This window comes from Balaenoptera borealis (assembly GCF_965194805.1).
Source record: "Balaenoptera borealis genome assembly, chromosome: 16".
In the NCBI taxonomy this organism is placed as follows: Eukaryota; Metazoa; Chordata; class Mammalia; order Artiodactyla; family Balaenopteridae; genus Balaenoptera; species Balaenoptera borealis.
The window spans coordinates 8740175-8762093 of NC_138872.1; the positions used below are offsets into that span (position 1 = coordinate 8740175).

General features: G+C 44.1%; 1 protein-coding gene across 6 annotated transcripts in view; it reads left to right on the top strand.

The window, feature by feature from the left end:
- Nucleotides 1-18181, top strand: part of ZNF217 (zinc finger protein 217) — a 39580-nt gene extending 21399 nt beyond the window's left edge. For 5 of the 6 annotated variants that reach the window (XM_082360361.1, XM_082360362.1, XM_082360364.1 and 2 more), the window contains 5 exons: nucleotides 4272-6039; nucleotides 9890-10006; nucleotides 10897-12423; nucleotides 13878-14009; nucleotides 15981-18181. In XM_082360361.1, the coding sequence (XP_082216487.1) occupies nucleotides 4647-6039; nucleotides 9890-10006; nucleotides 10897-12423; nucleotides 13878-13987 (3147 nt within the window). In that variant the 5' untranslated portion in view covers nucleotides 4272-4646 and the 3' untranslated portion in view covers nucleotides 13988-14009; nucleotides 15981-18181. The remainder of the gene's footprint in view (nucleotides 1-4271; nucleotides 6040-9889; nucleotides 10007-10896; nucleotides 12424-13877; nucleotides 14010-15980) is intronic. The other variant, XM_082360366.1, reaches the window with a different exon arrangement.
- The last annotated feature ends 3738 nt before the right edge of the window (nucleotides 18182-21919 follow it).

Below are 21919 nucleotides of genomic sequence, written 5' to 3' on the forward strand. Positions count from 1 at the left end.
AGGAAAACCTATAGAAAAACCGGCAGTTTCCTAACCACATCTTGGAGATAATTTTGAAGTTTAAAGGATACAAATGAATTGGCCGGAGACTAGTAGTTTGTTTAGACTGAATGTTTTAGTGATCATTTATTTGGACGCTTAGGTAACTTGGGTGGTGGTAGGGGGAGTAGATTTGTAGGAATACTGCAAATTACTTGACTATAAATAGAATTTTTAAGTGTTTTTGACAGGTTTTGAGGACCTTGAATACCTTATTGCTCCATACTATGGTAATAAATATTCCATGCCAAGACATGTCAGATAACTTGTTCAGCCGAAGTAGGGATGTGGGGTCTCTAAAGGCGACAGTTTGAGTACAGCTGTACATTAAGAACAGTATTTCCAAGTTACATTGTCAGCAAGGTGGCATTCACCTCTAATTTACTGTGCTTAAGCACAAATTATGGTGCTTTTCATTAAGCGTTGTATACTGGGTAGTATCAATATTTGCTAATTTCAAGGTCGATAGGTATTGGCAGAATTCATAGGAAATTTACTCACAGATGAATATCTGCTTTAAAAAGAGATAAATGACCTAAAGAACACCAGACTTATATTCCAGGTGGTTGTAGCAGTATGGTTTCTATTCTTGTCAAAGCTTATGTTGTGGTGAATTAAAAAAAAGTATCTACTTAAAGTGATCACAATATAAATTAAACCCTAGTATTCGCTCAAAATATTAGGTTATACTGAATAACCTCTTGCCTTAGGTGCCTTAGGTGTGTCTGGCTGATGGTCAAGTGCTGTCATTAACCTGAGTAAAGGTTAAGAAAACTTGTTTTAGATGTTGAAAAACATTTTTGCTGAGTGCCTTTCAATAAGCTTCGCCTGTTCAGAATGCTCACTTTTCTGCGAACTAAAAGCAGTTAGACTGTAGGTGTTGGTTTATAACATCTTCCCTACCCCCTCCATCTCCAGTTCCTTGTCGAGACAAGACAATTCACTTTATCAGCAGTGCCACTGGCGTACTGTTGGCGTCGTGTGCTCCATACGTGAAACGCCGAAAGCGCTGCGGAGCCTGTGTGTGCACGCTTCCCTCACTGGGGATGGGGACCTGTTGCTGTGTTACCAGTAATTAGGTTACGATGTCTGGTTTCCTTAAATTCTGTTATTATTAAAGTCTTTATTATTGCAGGCACTCTATAAAGATTTTTGATTTTTGTTGAGCAGACTGATTTTGCGTGTAGTTATTGATTTATAGTTTAAGGAAGTGTTTTGTCTGCATTTAGTTTTCTAAGTCGAGTTGAGGGTATTTGCTCAGAGAGATGTCCCTAGCAGGCCCTGCATTTTGGGTTTGGTAGGTCAATAAGGAGAGTGGTTATAAAGCCAAGTGATGCAGTTTTGCTTCTACTAGTTAACTTTATGGTATGATTATATATGATTCATTTTTTATTATACTCTTAACATTGCAGAAAATGGCAATTAGATGGCAGCCACAGATAGCCGTGTAGAAGTCTTGATGAACATTCAAGTTAATTTTAATATGAAGTCAGTTACGGTTGGTGACTGTGGCCAAAAATACACGTACTCATTCTCTACCTGTACTGATTTATGTGGTGTTTCTTGAGAGCCTCACCCTGTGCCAGGGACTCTTTCTAGGCACTGGGGGGCAGCAGTGAGCCGGGCCAACAGGGTCTCTGCCCCTGGGATCTTACTTTAAAGGAATGGCCCATAGTTTTCGTATCTTTTGGGAGAATAGTAAGGATTGCTTGTGACCCTAGTGCTGGGGACAGCTGGGCACAGTTAATGACCATCAGAATCTGTCCCAGAAGCTTCCCTGGAGGAAGAAGTCCTTGGGTTTTGCCTGGGAGGGTCTTCTTCCCCATCTGACTGCACCCGAAGATTCCCTGGCCTGGGACATCCTTCCCTCCCTCCTATTCACCCTCTTGGGCAAAACTGAAGCTCTTCTTTCTCCTAAGGTTTTTCCCACTACCCTCCTTTACCAATCCTTTAGGTCTTGTGTTGGAAGCTGATGATGACTTACTTAACCCAGATATTTAACATTTCAGAGATAGAGTTGAAACTGAACTGTCTTTCTAAGACAGGAATTTCCAGTATATGCTGTTACCCCACGTGGGAAATAATAGGGATGTACACACATCATGTTTAATCCAGATACTGAGTTTAGGATTGGTGTCTTTTGGGGAAAGATTATTTATAGAAAAGTGGAGTTCCCCCAAACTTAAAAATGTCACAGACTAGTCAAATTTCTTAAAAAAAAAAAAAAAATAATGTTGAGGTCTGACCTGGGGGACTTTGATTTTGCCAAATTAGAACATTAAAAAAAAAAAAAAAAAAAGCCTGCTATTGCCACTCTTTCGTTTTATGAAAAGGGTATTTTGGCACCAAAAAGTAGAAAGGACCTCAAATAAAGGACAATCTTTATTCAAATTGGAATTAATTCACATAGCTTTGTGTAGAGCTCATTGAGCAGTTTTTCTATTTCTCATTCAGCTGTTGGCCAGTGAAAACAGTGTTGTCGGGTTTGAGAACTGCTTTTCTAGAGTGTGTGCTGTTACTTTCTTCAGTTAAAATATTACCTGGGACACTAGCACTCAGTAAATATTTGTTGAATGAGTAAATGACTACACAGAAACCTGAATTATCAATCACAGATCCAAATATCATTTAACATCTTGATTAGCATAATCATTAAATATTCTTTTGAGTATGTCTATCCATAAATGTAGATCTAACCCCAGGACCACAGAGTTTTGGAACCCGGCAAGTGGTCCTGTAATTTAACCACCCTCATTAAGTAGACAGAGAAAGGTGAGGTACGTGGTGGTGCCAGCTTCAAGGTTGTGACTTGGCCGGGACTGGAACTCGGGTCTCTGGAGAGTTCTGTTCTGTCCTGCCCAGCAGCCGGTAGGCAGCCCGTGTGTTCATCCTCCCCTGTGATTGCAGTAAAAGACTAAGAAAGGAAGAGAAAACACTTGAGTCCATTCTTTCTGTACCCTAAACTTTGATCTGCAGTCTTATTTAGAAAAGCTTCATGTTAAAGATGTAGTTTACTCAAAACTAAAGATAACAGGGAGTATGAGAATTTTCTTTCTCTGAGCGTAAAGAAGTGGAAGAAATGTTTCCTCCTCTTCTGAGCCTACAGGCCCTTGCTCTTTGAGGAAGTGGAGAGAAGGAAAGTTGTGTGCTTTTTTTAATATAACGTTGACTGTGGTGGGAATAGTTTGCATGTCTTTTTGTTTTCTTGGGTAGAATTAACTGACTTCAGTTAAGGGGGGGTTGGGACTATTTAAAAACAATTCCTGTGCTTGCCTTAAAGGTGGAGGGCGTTGGCTTTAGAGGTTAATTCTTCTCCAAGAGTGAAAATTAGCTTCTAAATTGGACCCTGTAGAGTTAAATCAACTCATGCATTTTTTACCTGGCCAGTGCATATGTGAAAGGTGGATTAGAAATGAGAGGATCTATTTTCTGTTGAAACACTAAGCCATGTTGAACCAGCTATGTTGAGGATTTTATTTTAAATGTGTACATTCACAGAGTAGCTTTGTGTATGTATTTCCTTATTTGTTGTTTGGACAAGGAAGCCCTACCCTGCCTGACGCTGTTAAAAGCAAACTGGGATTTGGGCAGTGGAATGAGGGCCAGAATATCCAGTGAACCAAAATACATCAATATCGAGGTTCTCCTTGGCCAGGAGGAGCAACGGTTCTGAAGTGTGTTTCTTGAATGGGGATTTTAGGAAAGGTTCTCATTTTCTTGTGCTTATGTTGTTGACTTAGGTATGGCTAATCTTTGAGTGTGCTTTTAGGCATTTGTGTTTCTTGTATGTTTTGTCTGTAAGACAGTTTGAAGCTCTGGCTTTTGAAATTTTACCTAAAGTGCTTTTATTGTTATTTTTTACAGTTCTTACAGTCTCTATACTTATACAGGTTGTTTGTAAGGATACATTTTAGTGACAGTTAAAACATAGTCAGCTGAAATGGACAATTTCTGTCCTGAAACTTTACATTTTAGATTTAAATCATTAAAGTACCAGGTTTTGAGTTTAACTGCATGAATTTCTGGCAGTTTGATAAGGGTACTGATTGGATAAAATGCTAATGATTTAATTAACGAGCGCGTTTGTTTAACAGGATGCGCTGTATTAGTTAAAAGCGAAGCAGCTGAATTAGGTACATTCTGTGCTTCGTGGGAAGGACCACTGTGAGTCATCGGCCAGCCTTCTCTTTTCTCTGACTGGAGCTAGCCGTTTCTATTTTTTTTTCCTCTAGGTTTTGGAAATCCCTTGTCTCCAGGTTGCTGGAATTGACTTCTTGCTCAACTGAATCACTCACTTGATGAAGACAAAGAGAACTCATGCCTTGTGCTGACTCGTCTCTGAATCCGAGCACTGGGGAGTCTGTCTGCCTGGTTTGTGGAAAGATCCAGTGATTGTTTTTATCACTGAGCTTCCTGAGACTTCTGAAGATAAGAAGTCAGAGGAATATACACTTTCTTTTGAATTTTTATAACATACTTGCTCTAGTTTTGAAGCCTCGGGCTGCTGGGCGTGTGAGTGACAAGTCTTTACAAGTGGCCTTATTCCAACTCCAGAGATTCCTCACCCAGATTCTAATTTTATATACAATCCTCAAGAGACAGGAAACATGCCAACTCAATCCCTCTTGATGTATATGGATGGACCAGAAGTTATTGGCAATTCTCTTGGCACCCAAATGGAGATTGATGATGCCATGACAATAAAAGGGACCGCCGCTGTTCCTTTCAGAGCCACGCAGGAGAAAAACATAATCCAGATAGAAGGGTATATGCCCTTGGACTGCATGTTTTGCAGTCAGACCTTCACACGTTCGGAAGACCTCAATAAACATGTCTTAATGCAACATCGGCCTATCCTCTGTGAGCCCGCCGTTCTGCGTGTTGAAGCAGAGTATCTGAGTCCCCTTGATAAAGTTCAGGTGAGAACAGAACCTCCAAAGGATAAGAATTGCAAGGAAAACGAAGAACTTAGCTGTGAGGTGTGTGGGCAGACGTTTCGAGTCGCCTTCGACGTTGAGATCCACATGAAGAAACACAAGGACTCTTTCACTTACGGGTGTAATGTGTGTGGCAGAAGATTCAAGGAGCCCTGGTTTCTGAAGAATCACATGCGAACGCACACTGGCAAGTCGGGGGCCAAGAGCAGACCGCAGCCAGGCCTGGAGAGCCCGGCGACCATCAACGAGGTGGTGCAGGAGCACGCGGCCGAGAGCGTCTCATCTCCTTACAAGATCTGCATGGTTTGTGGCTTTCTGTTTCCAAATAAAGAAAGTCTCATTGATCACAGGAAGATGCACACCAAAGACACTGCTTCCGGTACCCGCAGCTCACAGACAGACACGCAGCAGGAGGGAATGCCATCTCCGGGGGAAGAGTTGCTGCAGTTCTTAAACCTAAGACCCAGATCTCACCCTGAGATCGCGAAGAAGCCGGCCAAATGGATACCTCAGCTGGACCCGTTCACCACCTACCAAGCCTGGCAGCTGGCCACCAAAGGGAAGGTCGCCGTGTGCCGAGAAGTCAAGGAGCAGCCGGGCCAGGAGGGGAGCACTGACAACGACGAGTCCTGTTCAGACAAAGAAGAGCTGGGGGAAATTTGGAACACGAATAAAAGCCATCCCGAAGGTTCTGGGAAGTCCAAGACAAGTAAAAGCGGCTGTCCAGGTCTCTCACAAGATAAGGAGAAGCCCAGACACCCCACCGGTGAAGTGCCTTCCGTGGACGCGGACCCCAAGTTAGCCAGTAACAAAGAGAAGCCGACGCATTGCTCTGAGTGTGGCAAAGCCTTCAGAACCTACCACCAGCTGGTCCTGCACTCCCGGGTGCACAAGAAGGACCGCAGGGCCGATGCCGAGTCGCCGCCCATGTCAGTGGACGGCAGGCAGCCGAGGACCTGTTCTCCGGACCTGCCCCCCACCCTGGAGGAGAACGGAGCCATCGATCGAGAAGGTGGCTCTGAAGACGGGTCCGAGGATGGGCTTCCAGAAGGGCTCCACCTGGGTAAGCTGCTGGGTGGTGCACTGTTCCTCCTCTGCTCGGTGCCAGAGGACACTGGCCGGTTATCGGGGTGGGGAGGTGGGTTTGAGTCCTGGCTGTGTCTGGTGTCATCCCCCTGTTGTAAGTCCCTTAGCCTCTCGGGGCCTTCACTTTCTCATTTCTGTAACGATAGGGTGGAGTTAAAAGGCTCATCGAGGTTTCTTCCTGTTCTAAAAGTGATGTGATTTCATACTTTGCTAACAAGAGACACACATTATTTTATTTTATTTTTTTAAACCAATCTTTACTTTTTAATTAATTAATTAATTTTTGGCTGCGTTGGGTCTTCGTTGCTGCGCACGGGCTTTCTCTAGTTGCGGCGAGCGGGGGCTACTCTTGGTTGCAGTGCATGGGCTTCTCATCGTGGTGGCTTCTCTTGTTGCCGAGCACGGGCTCTAGGCGCGCGGGCTTCAGTAGTTGTGGCTCGCGGGCTCTAGAGCGCAGGCTCAGTAGTTGTGGTGCACGGGGCTTAGCTGCTCCGCGGCATGTGGGATCTTCCCGGACCAGGGCTCGAACCCGTGTTCTCTGCACTGGCAGGCGGGTTCTTAACCACTGTGCCACCAGGGAAGTCCCAGGACACACGTGGTTTTACCTCGTGCATCGGCACTGCTTGGCTGGGGCGATTTTGCCCCCAGTGGACGTCTGGCAGTGCCTGGAGACAGTCTTGGTCATCACCACTGTGTTGGCTGTGTGTGTGCCGCTGGCACCCGGTGAGTGGAGGCCTGGGATGCGCTACACGTCCTCCCAGGCACAGGGCAGGCCCCCCGTGCCAGTAGTGTCAGGGTTGAGAGATGCTGGCCTTCCCTTACAGTTTCCCAGCATTTCTGATCTTAATCTATAAAAACAAGTTATCCTTATATGCAGTGCACTTCCCTTTCTATCAAGGGCCAGCTTTCACACGTTTATTCCAAACGGATATCTGTGGGCACAGATCAGTACTGGGAATGGTTGTCAACCAGAGAAAGAGTATTAGGCCATTTGGTGCTGCCTGGTCCCCTGTCCTTCGTGTCTGGGGGCAAGTATTCATTCACAGTCAGCTCAGTCACTGAAATAATTTGTAAAGGAAAGAGAATATGAACACACCAAAGATGATTTAAAGATCTCACTTTTGCTCAGTCAAAATTTTAATGTACTGATGGCGTTTATGGGAAACGGAAGCCATCGCTGAGGGCCTGTTGACCTATCTCTTGAGTCCTGGTGGGCATCACCTAGGGCAGAGGCTTCCACCTGTGGTTCAGGTCGTGCCCATCTTCACGTAAACCACAGCTTCTCTATCCATTTAATAATATTTTCTTTGAATAGAGGATTTTGCTGCTGGAGAACAGTGAATAAACTCCTGCATAATCAACACGGGAATGATGAGAACATGAATTAGTCTTAGAGAAACAGTATCGTTTACAGACTGGTCTTGGGTTTAAACATATGCTGGCCTCTTGCATTGTAACTTGACTGTGTTGATGTCTCTAGGAACCCCGTGTGTGAGATCCAGGGTGAATGTGACCAGATAATACATCTTCTCTGAAGCCGGTGCCCAGTTCTTTTTCTGATCGCGGGATGGGTGTGAGAGCAGCAGTTTTCATATCAAATATTTAGCATGTTTAGAGTTTCCTGGGAGACAGGAAACCTAGCACTTAGCATGCTTACAATCTTCATTTTTCAGAAATCTAGAAAATGCATTATGGTGTCTTAATGACATCATAAACATGACTTTAAACCAGCCCTCCAGTCTTCTAAGTGATTCCTCTTAGTGGCAGTGCAGTTCGTGGGCCTGCAGTAATGGGGAGGTGATTAGGCCTGTGAGATAGATGCCCCGGTGCCCTGAAAGACATGAGCTAGCCGGTCACATTCTGCCAGTAGGTGGTGTGGGCAGAACTGGGTGGAAAACTTGGGCCCAGTCGGCAGGCAGATAGAATAGCCCATAATAGCTGGGAGCGCCAAGACTTGTATTGAGTCTGGTTCTACCACTGCCTTGTTCTGTGACCCATTTCGTGTTGCTTAACCTTTCTTTGCCCTGATTTCCCTGTTTACAGAATTGGTTCATTGACCCTTGTCTTCCACCTCCCAAGGATGATTTCAACTGCCTATTTATAAAAAGTCCTTTAAAGGGCAGCACAGCAAAATCACAGGTGGTGCTAAAGGAGCAGGAACCAGGTAGATGTGGAGGTTTCATGCCCTTTGTGTTAGAATAAAGGCATTTCATAACGTTTTGGATATGATGCAACATACCGTAAATCCTGACACATAGCTGGAAGTAGGAGATTGCAGTGAGGTGCAAGCCCAGCTACAAAGTTGGGTGTGATTGTCAGAAAGAGAGCTGGGCATTCTACGTTAGGGAATGGACTTTCATGAATTAATATTATGATGTGGTCTTCTAGTCTAGATTTATTTTATTGTTATTTACTATCAGCCTGGCTTTCTTTAGATTTACTTTTAAGATCAGAAAGCAGAGTAAATAATTTATCTTTATTGTTTTTCAACTTTAAGCTATAAATAGCTTTAATAATAGTTGTTCATGTAAATTATTTTTAAAAGTCTTCATGACACCTTTTTAGATCAAGGGTTGTCTCTGCTGTCTTAGAGTGTCTGGAGGTTTAGAGGTGGCTGCATTGTGTTCAGGGAAGTTTAGGGGTGACAGAGATTTTATAGTCAGTCCTGTCTTTTTTTTGGCAGTGCCTCGTTCCCCGACTAGGGATTGAACCTGGGCCCTCGGCAGTGAAAATGTGGAGTCCTAACCACTGGACTGCCAGGGAATTCCCTATATAGTCCTGTCTTTATTGTACCTGGAGGCTCACCGTGGTTTACTAATAAGTTGCTTTTTAAAATCAGTGAAATCTATAATCTAGACTGCGGAATGTGGAAGGAGCCAGGAAGAGGCCATTTAGTAGGGAATTACAGTTTTTCAAGGCAAAAGGACAAGTTATGCTAAATTTAAAGAGATGACCCGACTTCTGTTGTAGTCATACTGTGATGTATGTAATATGACATAATTTAATAATATAAGAGGAGGTTTATCTAGAACTTAACGCCCATATTTGGCGAGCTGGTACTTTAACTGCAGCACGACTGTCTGGGAGGGCTGCTGTGTCCTCCTCTCATTAGCGGCCCCACCAGGACCTTCATTTACTCCCCTGTCCTGATCAGGCCTCAGAGAGTGAAGTTTAAAGTTCAACCCCGTGGCATCTGGGGACAGATTTTGAGTTGTCAGGTACATTTTGCCCGTGGTGAGTGCTTGTGGATAATACAACCTGCTTTCCAAAAACGTTGCTAAATTTTGACAAACTTTCCTAGGTGTTTGCCCAGGGCCAAGCTTTTTAATTTTCTGTAAAGATTAAGTTGTGCTCACTGCCCTCTAGTGGTAACTTGCTTAAGTTTAAGATAAAAAGCTTTTCCTCTGGTGGTCGGTGATTTGTATTGGCTCGGTTTTCTAAATTACTTATTCTGAAGAAGCTGGTTATTCCAGCCCGTGTGCAGGTCCACCTTGAGTTTGCCAGGTTCTGCGTGTCTCAGACTTGTTGGGAGAGCGGACAGCTGCCCGTTGGTTTCAGTCTATGAAATGGTTCTGTGATCGAGGCAGATGAAGAACTGAATCTTTAACAGTGAACTCTGCTGTGCTCAGAAAAAAAACTGATGCACACGTGCTTTAATACTGCAGGCAACCTCAAAGCAACATTTGGCATGTTTTTAGCCAACACCTAATCTAAAAATTATTTTATACTTTCCAAAAATGTTTCTATCAAGAATCTTTAAGTCAGCTCGCCCTATTCACATACTTGAGCCATCTTCTTACATGAATTATTTTTGTTTCTGTTTTAAGATAAAAATGATGATGGAGGAAAAATAAAGCATCTTACATCCTCAAGAGAATGTAGTTATTGTGGAAAGTTTTTCCGTTCAAATTATTACCTCAATATTCATCTCAGAACACATACAGGTAAGGAACTTCTTAGATTTGTTTACAGCATGTATTAGTTCAGAGGATTATGATGTAGTTCTGTGTCTGATTTTTTGTTGTTGTTGTGTTGTTCAGATATTCTGCTAGATCCTTGGACTAGCTTAAGAATATATGTGTAGTCTGTTGATTGTAGCTGTCATTTTGATTCCTTTAGTGTCATTGTAACTTGAACTGTTTTTGTTGTGAAGTTAATTTCTCACTCCTTTATCCTAACTCTCATCTTATTAAAACCTCTTTAACGTTTTTTAATGCCACAGCTCTTTCGCATTAATTTTTATGATTTAGAATGCAGTGAATATATTTAATAATCATTTATTTAAGTTTATTTTAATTAATTAATTTTTGGGGGGCCGTGCCACACGTCTTGTGGGATCTTAGTTCCCCGACCAGGGATTGAACATGCGCCCTCGGCGGTGAAAGCGCGGAGTCCTAACCACTGGACCGCCAGGGAATTCCCAATAATCTTTTCTTTAGGTTGTAGAAGCAGCTGTAACATAATGGTTTAGGACGCTGTGTGGACTTGAATTTGCATCTCTTCTGCTCACTGGCATACAACCTTAGGCAAATTACTTAACTCTTCTGCGCTCCCATTTTCTTAGCTGTAGAAGTGGGATAATATTCACTCCTGTAGGGCTGTTATGAAGATTAAATGAGATAATTTTAAAGTGTGCTTTTTAATTTTTTAAAGACGTGTTCACGTTTTCAAATATTTGGGGTAGAAAGCGTGATGAAGCAAACAACTCATGACAGATCCTGGATGTGAAGATTAATAGACAGGAAGGGAAAAGGAAAGGACCCCATTTTCTCTGTCTTATTTGTTTCGATGCCTTTCATAAACTTCTGTAATAGAGTGACATTTCTTGTTTTAGGTGAAAAACCATACAAATGTGAATTTTGTGACTATGCTGCAGCCCAGAAGACCTCTCTGCGGTATCACCTGGAGAGACACCACAAGGACAAGCAGGCTGATGCCGCTGCTGAAGTCAGGAACGAGGGGAAAAACCAGGAGACGGAAGATGCACTTCTAACCGCCGACAGTGCGCAAACCAAAAATCTGAAAAGATGTTTCGATGGTGCCAAAGATGTTAAAGGCAGCTCACCTGCAAAGCAACTGAAGGGGATGGCCCCTGCCTTTCAGAACGTTCTGGGCAGTGCTGTCCTCTCAGCAGTACACAAAGATACTCAGGATTTCAGTAAAAACGCAGCTGATGACAGTGCTGATAAACTGAGCAAAAATCCTGCCCCTGCTTCTTTGGACGTGTTAAAAAAGAGATCAGCAGTTGAACCTCAGGCACACAACCTCACCTGCAGAACAGAAGTAGACGTGGCCCCTCACCCAGACGGCCGGGCGGCCCATCACGTCCAGGTCGGCCACAGAGAGAAGAAAGCGGAGGTCGACGCAGACTGTCAGGAAAAACCCTTAAACTTATCCCTCGGGGCTTCCCACTGCTGCCCGGCAGCTTCTTTGGGTAAAAGTGTGACCACGAGTACCACCTGCCCGTTCTGCACCTTCAAGACATTTTATCCAGAGGTTCTAACGATGCACCAGAGACTGGAGCATAAGTACAACCCTGACAGCCAAAGAAACTGTCGGAACAAGTCTCTGCTTCGAAGTCGACGGACCGGATGCCCCCCAGCTTTACTGGGGAAAGATGTGCCTCCCCTGTCGAATCCGTACAAGCCCAAGCCCAGGCCCGCCTTCCCAGCGCAGCCCAGACCTCTGCCGTCCGAGAAAGCGAAGCCCACCCCCGCGGGGCCTGGCAAAGCCCCTCTGACTTCAGGGATCGACTCCAGCACTTTAGCCCCCAGCAACCTGAAGTCCCACCGGCCGTCGCAGAGCCTCGGGGGGCCGGGGGCCGCCGCCCGGCAGCCGCCTTCCGAGATGTTCGCCAAAGCCGGCGCGACCCCGGCCCCGGCCGCGGATAAAGCCAAGCGGCTGGAGCCCAAGCCCAAGCCTCAGCCTCCTGCCGGGGCCCCGGCCCAGCCCGCCCCGGGCGCCGCCCTCAATGGCTGCAGCGACCACACCCCCAGGAATGACGGCCCCTGGGCACCGCCGGCCCGGGACTACTTCTGCGGCCGCGGCGCCGGCACCGAGCCGGGCGAGCCGCTCGCCAAGCGGCCGAGGGTCGGGGCGCCGGCTCTCGACGGGGACCAACCCGGCCCCCACTACCGGCGGCCCTTCGACCTCCCCAAGTTTCATGTGGTGCGCGGCCTCACGTCGCTGCTGCCCCCCGAGTGCGCGTGCCCGCCGCCCACCGCGCTGCCTGCGCGGCCCCGCTTCCTGAGCACCGGCGAGGCGGACGCGGCCGTGCTGCCTGCGCAGAAGCCCTTCGCTGCGGCCGGAGCCCTGTTCCCCTGCGGCCCCGTGGGCCCCGCGGCCGGGCCGGCGCTGGAAGGTGGGCATCCTTGAGGCGGGGGCTTCCGGGAGGGCGAGACGTTCCGAGGCTGGGCAGTGGTTCGGGGCCCCCAAGCTCAGCCCTTCAGGACGAAAGCTTATTCCCCAGTGTTAAATCTCACTCTTTTAATTTAATTTTCTCCCTGGTTGGGAGGATGATGAAAAGCGCTTGAGGACCCAGGAGTCTGATGTCAGGTGTCATTTACGCCCGCTCACCTGACTTCATCACGGTCTAGTTTTCTCCTTTGCGCATGTGTGTTGCGTCTAGCGCTCCAGCCCAGCCCAGCCTGGGAGATGGGAGCCCGGAGGTGGGGTACTTCTGTCCATGTCTCACCACCCCTACTAAACTGTGAACTCACTCAGGGCAGAAAATGCGTTTTATATAACTTTGATACGCAGCCCTGTCAGGTGCCCGGCACAGGGCGGTGCAAGGGGTGCTAAGTAAATACCCGTGAGGACCCTTGATCCGCCAGTGCAGAAGGCTAAGAACTGCTGGTTAAAGCATCTTTTGAACAGCTTTGATGCTCAGGCTTACAGAACTGTACTGCCTTCAGCCTTTGTTAAGTATTTAAGTGAATTGTAAAAAGCACGGTTTTTCCTCATATTGTCCATTACGCTCATAGATACTTTGGTGTCTTTAATGCCCTTGCTAACTCATGACAGTTTCATAGAGGTGTCTGACACATAACCTGTGCCTGCAAAAAAGTAGATCAGAGTGTCGTGGGGACCTGTCCCCTTTGGAAAACGTGATGAAACCACCATGCCTTCCTTTGTCAGACATAAGCTCTGCAGGTTTGTCCGTCCCAAAGGGACAAATCCATTTTGAACCTCTCAGTTTGTATTAATTTTAAATTAAAGATTGTGCGTGGTGACAATGCTCTATCAAGGATGGCTTGATGCCAGTTGATCTGGTAGGGACAGCAAATTAAAAAACAATTGCTTTCATACACTCCAGTGACTTTTATAAAAATTCTGATGAAGAGATAATTTTTGCAGACTTTTGATTAGAAGCGTCCCTTTTTTTTCCCCCTCCTCGGCACTTAAAATGGACATGAGTCATAACTGTGTCTTTACTTGAAGAGAAAAGGCTCTGTGTTGCAAGTAAATCAGTCTTTTTTTCCCTCCTCCTCCACACAGTTTTGGTTCATGATACACAAAGGTTTAAAATACTTATGCTGCTGTTTCCTTTTAGCTTTTTAATTTTTACTAATGACCACCTAGCACTTAGATAATTTTAGCTTTAGTGACTTAAAATTCTGTGCTAAGAAATGTCCTCATGGCATTTAAAAACATTTCACCTTGTAAGTAACTTTATAACATGTATGCATCTTATGTGTTCTGGTCACATTATCAGTTAGGAATTTTGAAAATTGACTTCTAACAACCCACACACATCTTACCTAACTGTTGAACTTAATTCTAAATGCCCTTTTATGCTTTTTTTTTTCCAATCAGGAAAAAGGCCTGTGTCCTATCAACACTTATCTAGCAGCATGCTACAGAAGAGGAACTATGAGAATTTTATTGGGAACGCACATTATCGACCAAATGACAAAAAAACTTGATTTCCTATTTTGGGGATGAAAGGTGAGCACATATAATGTATTGATTTTACTTAATTGAAAATAAACCATCTAGCTTATCCAATATAATAATACGAAGTAAAATTGCTTTTAATTTGAATTTTGAAGTGTCTTAAAACAGAGTCCTCCCGGTCTCTGCATATCAGCGGCGATGATAATGGTGAAAACAACAATAGCAACTGGAAGTTACTAAGCATTTGTTTCATGCCAGGCGTTGAGTGAAGTGTTTTATCGCCATGAGCTCATTTAATCCTTCTTACAGCATCAGGTCAGGGGTTAGCCAACTGCCCGCCACCTGTTTTTGTCAATAAAGTTTTATTGGCACACAGCCACATCCATTCCTTTACGTATTGTCTGTGGCTGCTTGGTGCCACAGCAGCAGAGGTGGGTAGTTGCGACAGGGACTTCATGGCCTGCAAAGCCGAGAATATTAACTGTCTGGCCCTTTACAGAAAAAGTTTGCCGATCCCTGGGTTAGGAGGTCCTGTGCCCACTTTACAGATGTGGAGACTGAGACTTGGATTATGTAACTTGCCCAGCGCCTTACGCTGCCTACTTTTGGTCGTAGGTCTGCACAGTCCAAGGCCTGTGCCCCAACCCTCCAGTTTAAGAGCTTGTTCAAAGCCTTTATGAATCCTTATCTGTTGGGGGAGGGGAGTGGGACAGAGCAAGTAGGTTTATGTCGACTTTTTGGTTCACATGGCAAATGCATCTAACAGTAGCTACCCCAAAGCCTCAGTGTTCTTGGAGTTGTACACGTGTTAGTTTAGTTACTTGCAAGTTTGGGCAGAGGGCATGATGTCTGTGTGAGAGTCACACTAGGACGCTTTTAACAATAAATTGAATGGAAAGATTGGGGCTCATGGACCGATTTAGTTCCCTCCCAGATAACTCTTGTCCTGTCAGACCACCCCCATATCCCCATGGAGCAGACTCTTGACTGAGCACCTGCTAGATCTAGGTACAGAGATAAAGGCTCATGGACCAGGGCAGAATTTCTCCTTCTGTTTTCACTGGGACACATGGGGCCCATCAGCCTCTGCAGCTCTACATCCTTCTCTCCCGCTCAGGTGATGCCAGTGGTGTGAGACTGGTGTCATCACAGGAATGAGATTAAATCCACTCTGCCTTAAAACATGAAAACAGAAAATTTATAGGTTGTAAGCAACAGATTATTTGCACTGCATGTAACAGCAGATGGGAACCGTCCTGTTTATCCAGCTCCGGCCTCTTCCTGCAGCCTCTGGGCTACTCTGCTTGCATTTCTCTCTCCCCGGGAACATCCTTCCTGCACCCTCTTTGCCAAACAACCTCGTTCTGAGATTTCAGGACCAGCTCACATATCATCTCTGCAGAATGTTTGCCGGGAGCTGGGGCTTCCCTGATTGTGTTCCGTCTGAGCTGTGGTTCTTACCCGTTTGTACCCATCTTACCTGTGCGTCGGGCTTCCACTCCGAGCTAAGCTGAGGAGGAGCCTCCTTCATTCAGTGGCTGGCCCATCGCTGGGAATTTCAGCCATAAAACTCAATAGATGTTAGCTGAACAAATATTGTTACACATGTTTTATGCACCATCCTTCTCATGGAGGAGGTTATTCTAGGTCATTTGTTTTGTTAAACACCCCTGGTCCGTGCCATGAATTCCCCTTTCATAGGGTATAAACTTCCAGAGTTTCTTACAGGTGGCAGTTGCCTTTGGCAACTGTGTCTGATATAAATTCTGGTTCTTGGTTAAATCATCTTCATTAAACCACTGTTAAGTATATATTAGCATCCCCTAAATAGTGCAGCTTTTATTTATTTAGACTCCTGAGACTTTGGTCACAAAATTTAAGCTTAAATGGAACCCATTGCATTTCTAGATCCCGTTAGTTCTATTTATTTATTATACTTGTTTTTTTCTTTTTTAAGATTTTTGTAAACTGTATTTAGTTTCATCCTAATCATTTTTAAACCTTTCCCCCCCCCCCCCTTAGGTCTTGATGGATATAAATGTGTACTCTCCATGAAATTGAATTAGTTCATCTTTTGAAAAAGCAGATGGTGAAAGCTACTGAAATAAGCTGTGATTGTACTGTACATATAACATATAAGGAACACTACGGTTTTGTAAAGTTGTTCTGTTAACTTTTGTACCAAATAGCAATAAAAACTATAGTTGGAACAGTTGGGTTGTACACAAATGGAGACCGGACATCTCTATTTTGCCCTGAATAATATTTTTTTTAGAATTGACCAAATAAGAAGTGGAGTTTTTTTGCATACTTGAGCGCTGCTGAAAAGAAATCATTTGGGCTGGGGGGTGGGATGGGGAGAAAGTATATAACGCTTGCACCTCAGGTAAAACTGTAAATATACGTTGTAAACCTGCTTGTTGAGAACTGTGCGTGTTCTTCCCTCTGACGTTGCTCCTCGCTTTGAGCATGTTTCTGCTACTTGTCCTCTTTTCATTCAAAATGTATGTTTTTTAAAAAAGAATTTCTCAATGATTTGTATTATGTGAAATCCTCCGCGGTCTGTTGTCTTAACAGAATTGTTAACAGAAGCGTTGACCCCCCTATGAATATGTGCTGCATGTACGGAGATCAGCCATTCTGAATTGGGTGCCCTTTTACTGCAAATTTCAGTATGTCATCTGAGAAGGACCCAGATCCACAGCCCTTTTCTGAGGGAATGGCATGGTTTGTGGGGTTTTTAAGTGCGTGTATCTACAGGGAAGCATTTCCTCTGTAGGCCAGCCACACATTCAGTAAGCATACCAAATCGTATGTGGAGTTACTGAAATTTGTTTTCTATCAAATTAATCATTTTTGTTGGGCAGTTCCTGGGTTTTTTTGGCATTTGCCTAAATTCACATATAAAAATATAAACACTAAATTGTACATGTGAATTATATATATATTGGAAACAATTTTAAAAGAAATGAAAGTTTGGGGGTAAATTTTAGGTTTGCATTTGGAAGTCTTGGTGTGTCTGGCATTTGGGTTAACTGTGGACACACTCAGGTTAATTACAGACACATGGATTTTGCAGGAGTGCTGGCTGAGTTTTCTGGTACTCAGGGGAGAGGTAATCTGTTTTGAGACCTCAGTTGTCTTCCCATTTTTGGTTGTTTTGAAGCAGCAGCGTTTTTCTCAGTGTACATGCAATTTGGGTTTTAATGAGAGGCTAGCCACCAGCTGGCTTACTGGATGTTTTAAACTTCTGTTCTCTTAATCCGCTGTCCATGGCTGAGTGTATTCTGCAGTACCTGGGTTTAGCGACCACAAAATACTTTATTAAGAAAACTGTTTCAAAAGTAAATTTGCACTGTTAATTTTTCTTGCCCTGCCCTTCTCCATTAGAGCAAGGGTAATGTCCTCAAAGAATCCTGATGTTTTTTTGTTTGTTTTCATTATGCAACATGACGCCTACTCAATAGAAAAGTCTTAACTCCCAGGTGAAAAGGGAGACCTGGTTTGAGATCAGTCTGCTGGCATCGTGATGAAGTGCTTTGTATCAGGAAAGTGTACACTATTTACCTTTCTTCCTGTTCACAAGCTGAGCCATATGTACATAATCTAGATGTTTGTTTTCATAGTTTTGCACTTTTATAGCCTACTTTTGAAGATTAACACATTTGCAAGATGATTGACCTGATCCTTACCTAATCCAATGAGTGTTACAGAAAGCTTGCTGTGATGATAAATATAAATCTTAAAAGGGGGATACATGATAATAGAGGGCTGAAATTTAAATCTGTATTTAAAAAAAAAAATCACCAAATCTATTTGAAAATAAGTCAATTTGTGTTATGCTGAAATTTTGGGGGGCTTTCAGATTTCTCCTTTTTAACCACATTTCTGAGTGCATAAAAATATCAGTTTTTTTTTCTTTCCACAGCCCTTGTACTCCAAAATATGTTTTTTTTTTTTTTTTTTTTGTCCATCAGTATTAACTATTGGGATACTACTGGTTTTGTGTTTTTTTTTTTTTTTCTTTGAGACAACAGTACATATAATAGAGGTACAATCTGTTGGATTTTTGTTTATGTATTTATTTCATTCCAGTTTGATTTATTTTAATTGTTGATACTTAAGTTGTCAAACCGTAGACATTACTTGTTTTATTTATGATATATTTCAGCTTAAAGTTATGTTATTATATGTGGATGTAAATATAGATTTGGTGTTTTGCAGTCTTGGGCTTTGGTCTTTATTGTGTCCCTGCTTTCTGATTTGTTTTAACTTTTTATAAATGTAGTTTTCGGCATACACAATAATAGACTAGTATAATGAGTCCCCATGCACTTGCCAGCGACACTTTGCCAGACCTTTTGTGATTCCCCACCCCTTTCCTGAGTATTTTAAAGCAAATCTTAGACATGATTTAATTTCATTCCTCAGATACTTTTCAGTATCTCTAACAGATAAGGGCTTTTCCTGATCACACCTAACTAAACGGAAAACGATTTCTCATAACTGACCTCCATGTCTGTCTGCATTCCCTGGTTGTCTCAGAAACGTCTTCTGACAACTGGTAAGTTGCAGTCAGGATCCACACAAGATCCACTTACTCGATTTAGTTGATAGGTTTCTTAACCCGATTTTAATCTTAACCTTCTGCCCCCGGCACACACACACACACACACACACACACACTCTTCATGACATTTTATTTATTGAAGAAACTGGGTCATTTGTCCTATAGAAGTTCTCACTTTCTTGTTTGGGTTTATTGCATATTTGTGGTTTCATCTAACTTGTGTCTCCAGCCTCTATATGTAGTCCTATAAACGGGTAAATAAAAGTCTACGGGTTTAAAGTAGATCTCAATTTTGGGGAGGCGGGGGCTTCTTCATCGCATCGCACTTCTACTGCATCACCTCTGGACACGTACAGTGTGTGACTGTTAACTACTTTCATGTATTCAACCCTTTTTTTCTGTACAGTTTCTCAAATAGCTAAAGTTCAAAATTTTTGCATGGATAGGCTGACCGTATCTTAGCCCGGCTCAGGCAAGTGCTGCAAAAGAAAGAAGGCAAGAGCCCTCCGTGGCTGTGTAATGTCAAGAGGGTGATAGAGCTGAACTTACAGAGGCTGCACTCGACCCCCTCCTTGGACAGACGAGGAGCCCGAGGTCCCCAGAAGGCCACGTGTGATCCCAAGGCCAGACAGCTTTGCTGGGCGTTATGAGGGAGGCATCTCTTCTGTTACACTCGGCTCTCTTTCCAAGGGTCAGAAGTGCAGAATCTCAGGTTCATTTTCAGACTTGGTTAGACCTAAGTCTGCCCTTCCTTCCTCAGAACTTGGCCGTTTGTGGTGCCCGGGTGACACCTCTGTGCCAGTGTCTGGGACTTGGGCACCTGATGTTAATCCAATTGTACAGCCTTTCATTGAGATTCTACTTCCTAGTATGAATGGGACATACTCATGTGACAAAAGATTTCCAACCTTTTGTCACATGTGAGTTTATGAAAAGTTATACCAAAGAAGAAGAAAAAAATCACATTTCTTTTCTGCCCTTTACCCTTATTCGTCACAGTGAAATTGCATCCTCACTTTTACACACACATCAAACACCTGAATGCCTATGGCTCCTATGGACTGTAGCCATAGAATCAGAATCACCTGGCATGTCTCCCAGCCCGACCTCCCCTGGATTCTGGTTGGCAGGTCTGGAGCAGGGTTGAGAAACCTGAATGCCTACCAAGCACGCCAGGTGATTCTTATTTACTCCAAAGAGTGAGAAGTTACCTAAGGTTCCTGGATGTTCTGTTTGGGCAGCTGTAATCTCATCGTAATGATGGTTAAAGTGTCCCTGAGCTTCTGCCTCACAAGCGTCATCGTCAGTGGACTGATTGCCGTCCTCAGCGCCCCAGGGATTTTCACTTTAACCTGCAGCAGCCCCAGCAGGGATTTTAGGAACAGGTGGATCTTTCCCTTCCATGCCTCTTGACATGGCAGGACCCAGGGTTCAGGGCTGTGTCCGCATTGGTCCGGCCTCAGGACTGTCCACGCCCTGGCCCTGCCCCTGAGCCCAGATGTGTCGCTCACAGCTGCCTCTTGCACATCTGCACCCAGGTCCCCAGCTGGCATCTGAGCTCAGCATGCCCGGAATGATGGCAACCCAGGACAGCCCGTCTTCCTCACTCTGCAATGATCTTACATGACTCACAGTATAAAACCCAATCCTGGCCATGGCTTTGCTCACCAGGTCTGACCCCTGGTTTCCCCCATCCCCTCCTCTCATTGATTACGGCAACCACAGGGGACTTGGTTGTCCCTCTGGAACATCTTAGGCACCTTCCTCTTTCAGCAGTGATGCCCTTGCTGTTTCATGCCTGGTACCTCCTTTACCTTGGATAATCCATGTTCAAGTGCTCATATGTCACCAGCCCCCAAGTCTCTCCAGCCCTCTCCATCTCTGGATCTGGCATTACTTTTCTTCCTAGCACTCAGCACCACCTGCCATTATAATGTGCATTTGTTTGGTTGGTCTTCCCCCAGTTGCAAGTGAACTCCCTGAGGGCAGAAATTTGTTATCAATGTATCCCTAGGCCTATGCAGAGATTGGCACTCTTAATATTTGTTGGCAGAATGGATGGATGGATGGATGGATGGATGGAATGATGGATAATATATGTGGTTTATTCTAGCCCAGCGATTCATTAAAGACAGAGAGGTGTTTGCCTAGAATTATGTCAGAATAACCTCATACCTTTGAAATTAATTACTGAGTTCCTTGACATAGCATTTCCATGGCAACAAATGTAATTCACACTCACCACTGGTTAGTTTATTTTTGCTTATACATCAGTATAACAAGTGAGAGGAGTTTTACCGAGAGGATGATTGTGGGTGGGACTGGTATTTTAGAGGAATAAACGGTAGCTAGGATTGAGAGAGCTTCCGTCTGGAGTACTTGAATGATTGCTTTTTTTACTGGGTGTGCGTGTTTGTGAGGTTGAGGATGTGGAGATGGCTTGAGGGCAGAATTTGATAATCAGGTTGCAGGAGAGCAGAGATAGCGCCTGGAAAAGGGTATTATTCACGTCTGAGAAGTTTAGCCATTCACAAATCACCGATATATATGCAGAAAAAGTTTTCCTTGGTCTATGCCAATCCAAGCATCATTTGTTGTAGGAAAGGTTGACAGAATTCGGCCATTCTGAAGACTTTTGGCTTCAGAATCCCTTTACACTCTTAAAAATTCTTCAGGGTCCTCGAAAGTTTTTTTTATGTGGGTTATGCCTATTGATATTTACCATATTCTGGTTTGAAATGGAATTAAAACTTTAATTCATGAGGAAAAACAAACCCACTACATGTTAATGTAATTAACATATCTTTTCATGGTAGATAACAAAATTTCCAAGGCAAAAACATTTTATGAGAAGAATGGCATTGTTTCACTTTTTTGTCACTGTCACTAGTGTCTTACTGCCCTGCATTCAGTCTTTGGGGACATCCCACACCATGTGGCCTCTGCAAAACTCCACTCGAGAGAGAGTGTGAAAATCAAATAATTTCCTGGTATTAGATCTTTTGACCCTTGGACCCCCTGAGGGGTCTTTTGGATCCGTAGGAGGTCCCTGGACCACACTGTTAGGACTTTTGGAATAATACAGTTGACTGAAGGCTTTACAGAAGACAGAGGTATTGCTTGACGCCTCCTGTATACTCCATTAAAAAACCCTGATTTTGCACAAAAGAGCAAATACTGCATGATTCCACTTAGAATAGTCCAGTCCACAGAGACAGAGAGTAGAACGGTGGCTGCCAGGAGCGAAGGGTAGGGGAGGAGGATGAGGAGTTCAGTGGGGACAGAGTTTCAGTTTGGGCAGATGAAAATGTTCTGGAGATGGAGGGTGGTTATGGAAGCACAACAGTGTAAATGTGCTTAATGCCACTGAGTTTTACACTTGAAAACGGTT